The 6,047-nt window shown below is 53.4% G+C and overlaps 2 protein-coding genes across 2 annotated transcripts in view; one reads left to right on the plus strand and one right to left on the minus strand.

The window, feature by feature from the left end:
- The window catches only part of NDUFB10 (NADH:ubiquinone oxidoreductase subunit B10), a 6,966-nt gene extending 4,432 nt beyond the window's left edge, over positions 1–2,534 (minus strand). The window contains exons 1-2 of the mRNA XM_015414945.1: positions 2,313–2,534; positions 393–531 (exon numbers count right to left, since the gene is read on the minus strand). Coding sequence (XP_015270431.1) covers positions 393–531; positions 2,313–2,460 — 287 coding nt within the window. The 5' untranslated portion in view covers positions 2,461–2,534. The remainder of the gene's footprint in view (positions 1–392; positions 532–2,312) is intronic.
- Positions 2,535–4,651: 2,117 nt separating this feature from the next.
- The window catches only part of RPL3L (ribosomal protein L3 like), a 14,721-nt gene continuing 13,325 nt past the window's right edge, over positions 4,652–6,047 (plus strand). Inside the window, exons 1-2 of the mRNA XM_015414941.1 lie at positions 4,652–4,806; positions 5,845–6,037. Of these exons, the coding sequence (XP_015270427.1) occupies positions 4,804–4,806; positions 5,845–6,037 (196 nt within the window). The 5' untranslated portion in view covers positions 4,652–4,803. The remainder of the gene's footprint in view (positions 4,807–5,844; positions 6,038–6,047) is intronic.

A 6,047-nucleotide genomic window follows, 5' to 3' on the forward strand; every position in this document is an offset into this window, starting at 1 on the left:
GATCTCCTTCCCTTCCTCTCCCCACAACAGATACCCTGTGAGGTAGGTGGGGCTGAGAGAACTGCTCTTGAGAGCACCGCTCTGAGAGAACTGTGGCTTGCCCAAGGTCATCCAGCAGGTGCAAGTGGAGGAGTGGGGGAATCAAACCCGGTCCTCCCAGATTAGAGTCCACGCACTTAACCACTACGCCAAACTGAAAGAAACAAACTCCCGTTCCAAGGAAACAGGCTGTAGAGACATGAATTGTAGTGATAGAACAGCTCTTCCCATAGTAACAAGAATCACAAAAATATTCTCGGCAGAACATTTCAGCTCTAAGGATTCATGGATCTCCTCCCTGCCCCAACCCCAATACCATTTGTCAACAGACCTGAATTGCCAGAAATACCCACTTGTCTCTGTCCCACTGCATCTCCGCTTCGTAGAAGCAAACGAAGTCATCTTCCAGGCACTCCGTAAGATCCGGGACACGGCGGAAGTGCCGGTGGTAATAGTAGAACCTGTGTTTCGCGTGCTGGCGCTCGATAAAATCTGGAAGTGAAACGTTCAGGCGGCTTCAAGATACATGCCAGAGTTCTGGGATCCTGAGCATATGCTCACACAGTGCCACGCTGCCTCGGGAAGAGAGGGTGGGTGGGGAGAATTGATTGTCCTGGCCTACCTTACAGGGTTGCTGTAAGGTTCTATCATGATCGCAGGAAGTGTTCTGGGGAGTGGAAGAAAGCATGACAAGTGAAGTGCTGAAATAGCACATTCCAAGCTTGGGAAAGCCTTTAGAATTCAATTGGATTTCCCTGCCCCATGAGGAATCAATCCCAATATAATACAGAGGCATTGTGGTTAGAAAGTCAGTCTAGGATATGAGAGACCCATGTTTGAATCCCTCCACTGTGCCACGGAAGCTTCCTGAGAGGCCAGTCAGACATGAATGTGGCTTGGAGACACGACAGCTGAGGGGTGACATGATCGAGGTTTACAAGATTATGCCTGGGACAGAGCAGGTGGAGAAAGAAGGACTTTTCTCCCTTTTTCACAATATGAGAACTCATGGGCACTCAAGGACATTGCAGAGCAGTCGGGTTAGAACGGATAAAAGAGTGTTAATCACTCTTCTTCATCCAAAGAGTGATTAACACATGGAACTCACTGCCGCAGGAAATGGCGGCGGCTACAAGCATGGACACCTTCAAGAGGGAATTAAGGTAAACATCTGGAGCAGAGGTCCATCAGTGGCTATTAGCCACAAGGTACAGATAGGAACTCTCAGTCAGGGGCAAAGGGATGCTCTGTCTCCTTGGTGCTTAGGGGGGCCGACAACAGTGGGAGGGCTTCTAGTGTCCTGGCCCCACTGCTGGACCTCCTGATGGCACCTGGTGTTTTTGGCCACTGTGTGACAGAGTGTTGGACTGGATGGGCCACTGTCCTGGTCCAACATTGGCTTCTCTGTTATGTTCTTAAGTTTACCCAGGTGTGCTCAAGAAGGGAGTGAGCCCTAAAAGCGTGTTCATACTGAGCCTTGGAGGAAGATCCTACCAGGGATGATTCTGGCAATAGAGCCTCCAAAAAATGAACTGAGCCCTTTACTCCCCCCCTCCCCTGGTGTGAGCATTTGGTTGGAAAGGGTTTTGCATTTTCCAGGGCCTGCCTCTGTGACGGGTGGGGCTGTCTTGTTTTGTTCTCTGCCTCCAAGAAAGCTTCTGTCTTCCGTTTCCTGTTTGGCAAGGGGGAGCCCCAGGGGCCCGGCCCAGACTGTGCAGGCCTTCCCTTCAGCCCCCAGAATAACCACCTATCCAAAAATGGCTGGCTTGGGGTTTTTTCCCCCCCTTCATCGCTACCTGAGCCAAGGCCCAGACAAACTCTCTCTCCTCTCTCCAAGGTCAACAGCGGCTTTGGCTCAGATACTCTAGCGCTGAGCCCCAGTCCTGGCCCCAGTCACACACTAGGGTTACCAACCTCCAGGTGGTGGCTGGAGATCTCCCGGGATTGCCACTAGGAGAAAATGAACACTTTGGAAGTTGGACTGCTGGTATTATTTCCACCCCCCCAAAAAAAATCTCCAGGTATTTTCCAACGTGGAGGTGGCAACCCAATTGCACACTCTCAGCCTGACTAGCCTACCTCACAGGGTCGTTGCGTGGATGCAAAAGGAGGGGAGAACTCCGTAACCTGCTTTGGGTCCCCATTGGTGGTGATAAATAATATAAAGCTGCACCTGAGCTCATTCTCTCGCTTTGTGGCTGTCCCCCATTAGGCCCCGCCCCCCACCTTTTGGCCCCGCCCCTCGTGCCCCTGGCCCCGCCCCCTGCACTCACTCCTCCAGGCAGTGACGGGCGCGTCGACCGTGTATTCATATATCTTCTGGATCAGGTCGACGGGGTTGGGGATGGCCGACTGAGGGTTGGGAGCCGGCGTGCGGCGAGGGGGTTCCCGGTACACGTCCCGGTCCGACTGCTCCGGCATCTCGGCAACGCGTCCCGGTCGGCCAGGAGGACAAAATGGCGTCCTCCGCGGGGGGGGGACGCAAGTGCGCACGCGCAGCCCGCGGCGGCGGAAGGCGAAGGGAACTGGCCGCGCTGCATGATGGGAGGCCGAGTTAGAGAAAGGGGTTCCGAAACGTTCCTGGGAGGGCAAACGCGCGTGCGCGAAAAAGGTGCGTCCGGCGCTTGGGATTCTGGAGGGTGTAGTTTTGGGGGAGTTTATCATGGCGTCGTTGTTCTCCTTGGGGCCCCCTTGACTAAAGTTAAATCTGCGAGGGGATTTTTTTGCCGACCCCCCCGCCGCCGCCGCCGCTGGTACCAGTGTAGTGTCTTGTCGTGAGAGGCGGACTAGGATATGAAAGATTGTGTTCAAATCCCCCAGTCACTCGGTGTTTGGGGGGGGGGCAGTCCTTTTCTGCGCCTTGCCTACCTCGCAGGGTTGTTGTGTGAGGACAAAATGGAGGCGAGGAGAAGCAAAGTCTGATGAAGGGTGGAATAAAAACACACTAGGTTGAGAATATTTATCTATTTATTTATTGTTTCTATTTGTATCCCAATGGTAGGGGTAGAATCCAACAAAGTCAGATGATAACAATGTTCCAAGTCGACCCAGTGGTAAAAGTAGCATCCAGCAGGGTCCCGGGCCAGAAGATGTTCTAGGGCACGTTCATCAGTGGCGGTTCCTAACCGAAAGCCTGGTGGAAGAGCTCCGTTTAACAGGCCCTGCGGAACTGTAAGATGTCTGAAGACCTGTAAGAGAGAAATTTATCAGTGTCCAGAGGAGGGACAAGTGGAACGCCACTCATAATGATCAGTGCATTTTTATGTGCTGGCCTGGACTTATGTTTTCCAGTGTATAGACTTGCTTTCTAGCAAGTCTGGTGTAGTGATTAAGTGCGAGGGCTCTCATCTGGGAGAGTTGGGTTTGATTCCCCACTCCTCCACTTGCAGCTGCTGGATGACCTTGGACAAGCCACAGTTCTCTCGGAGCTGTTCTCTCAAGGACAGTTTCTGTCAGAGCTCTCTCAGCCCCACCCACCTCACAAGGTGTCTGTTGTGGGGAGGGGAAGGGAAAGGCATTTGTATAGGCTTGCCAAGTCCCCCCGGGGGGCGGGGAAACCCCCGCCCCAGAGGCCCATTCCCCGCCGTCGGCGGATCGAGCCCCGGGGGGAACTCCACCCTGACGTGCACGTCACCCGGAAGTGACCTGGGCACGCTGGGGGCGGGGCCACGGTCATCCGAGGGAGTACTCCAGCCGCCAGCCGGGAGTCCCCATCTGGCGGCTGCTTTCACACTTGGCAACCCTACATTTGTAAGCCGCTCAGATTCCTTCAGGTAGTGAAGGGTGGGGTATAAATCCAATCTCCTCTTGTTCTGGCTTGTTCTTGTATCTGAATTATATTTTATTACGTTTCTATCCCTTCCCCAGGGCTCAGAGCAGTTCTCCCTCACCTGAGTCGGCCTCACAACAACCACCCTGCGGAGTAGGTGAGGCTGAGAGAGCCAGGGGCCCACGCTCCACTCTGCATGAGCCCAGAGGCATCCCTTATGCTCAATGCTCCCTCTAAGCTGCGGAGTCTTGTGAGCAAACATTCTGCTTTGTGAGCTACAGGCATTAAAGTTGTGAGCGAGCCATTTGGCAACTACATAAATTAGTTTGCTCTGGAGCCATCCTTTCTGAGCTAAGGGGAAAATGTGTGAGCCGGATGCTAAAAAACTGTGAGCTAGCTCACACTAACTCAGCTTAGAGGGAACACTGCTTATGCTGATTTTGTTTGTCCCAGAGTGATTCATCAGAGGGCAATCTGGGCAAAATGTCACCCTCTCCCTCATCTCTGCATGGCTGGGGGCTGAATTTACCTTAGAGGAGTTGGGTTGCCAATCTCCAGGCAGGACCTGGAGTTCTCCTGGAATTACAGCTGATCTCCAGGCTGCAAAGATCCCTCCCATTTGAGAAAATGGCAGCTTCGGCGTTCAAATTCTATTCTCGGCGATGACCTCCCTCCCCAAATTCTCCCCTTCACAGGCACGGGCCCCAAAGCTCCAGGAATCTCTTAGGCCAGAGTTGGCAACCCAAGGGGGTAAAGTGACACCTCTCTCCCCACCCCACCCCTTCTCAGATGACCTTTCCTCCCCACCCAACGGCCGGCGGTGTCTGACCCCTGTCAGCTTGCCCGAGTATGAAACGAATATACCATCAGCATGAAGCCAGCTGCTAAATTTATGTCTTGGGGGCCGAGAAACATCTTCGGTATTAGAGGAGGAGAGCCCTCGCGGGTTGCCTCTTTCTCTGCCTTTGCCCGGGGGTTGAAGAAGACGCCTAATCATGGTCTGTATCGCGTTGCCGTGGGCCGCGTGCGTATTTGGGGGCTAGCTGGGGGTGGCGGCAGTAGCCGATGAATGGGACGTGAGAGCAGCAGAGAAACTCTGTGATTGGGGGCCATCTCGGCGATTTCGTTTCTGGGCTGGCAATTTATTGTGCGAGTCTCTTACAGCAACAACAGTAATACAGTCCACAGTAAACAATGGCCAAAAAAACCAGCAAATAACAACTGTGTACTGCACAAACCCACAGTACAAACTCGGGTTTGTGCAGTACACAGTTGTTATTTGCTGTTTTTTGGCCAAGTCTCTTACAGAACAGAACTGAAGCACTGTAGAATCAGTGTTCCTTCTAAGATGAGTGAGTGTGAGCTGGCTCACTGTTTTTCAACCTCCGGCTCACCCATTTTCGTCTTCGCTCAGGAAGGAGGGCTCCAGAGCAAACGTAACTTATGCAGGAGCCCGATCGCTGGCTCACAACTTTCATGCCAGGAGCTCACAAAGTACAGATTTTTGCTCACAAGACTCCACGGCTTAGAGGGAGCAGTGACTCTGATATACTTCTCTTCCCACCCCCAGGGTTGCCAACTCCCACTTGGGAAATACCTGGAGATTTTGGGGAGGTGGGGTAGGACCTAGGAAGGAAGGGGGTTGGAACTTAACGCCATAGATTCGACCTTCCAAAGCACCCATTTTCTCCAGGGGAACTGATCTGTGACTTCTGGAGATCAATTGTAATCCTGGGAGAGCTCCAGCCACCATCTGGATGTTACCAACTTTACCCCCTTTAAAATGCAAAAGTTTGCCCAATGCAAGAAACCTAAGGTAAAGCTAAAGGTTTCCCTTGCTCGAAAGCCAGTCGAGTCCGACTCTAGGGTTGCGGTGCTCATCTCCGTTTCCAAGCCGAAGAGCCAGCGCTGTCCGAAGACGTTTCCGTGGTCATGTGGCCGGCATGACTAAACACCAAGTTGCCACGGTGTTTAGCGATCCCATTGGGAGACCCAGAAGGCTCAGGGGGCTTTTCTTCTCCCTCCCCTCTCCTCAGTCCCATAGGAAGTTCTCAGCGCCCAGGCACGGCCACCTGGGCTTCCTCCCTCACAAGAGGAGCCGGCGTCACCGTGGGAAGGTGAAGACCTGGCCCAAAGATGACCCGAGCAAGCCCGTCCACCTGACCGCCTTCCTGGGCTACAAGGCCGGCATGACTCACATCTTGCGGGAGGTTCACCGGTCGGGGCTGAGTAAGTTGCT

Source organism: Gekko japonicus, unplaced genomic scaffold (genome assembly GCF_001447785.1).
Source record: "Gekko japonicus isolate JY-2015 unplaced genomic scaffold, Gekko_japonicus_V1.1 scaffold3333, whole genome shotgun sequence".
NCBI lineage: Eukaryota > Metazoa > Chordata > Lepidosauria > Squamata > Gekkonidae > Gekko > Gekko japonicus.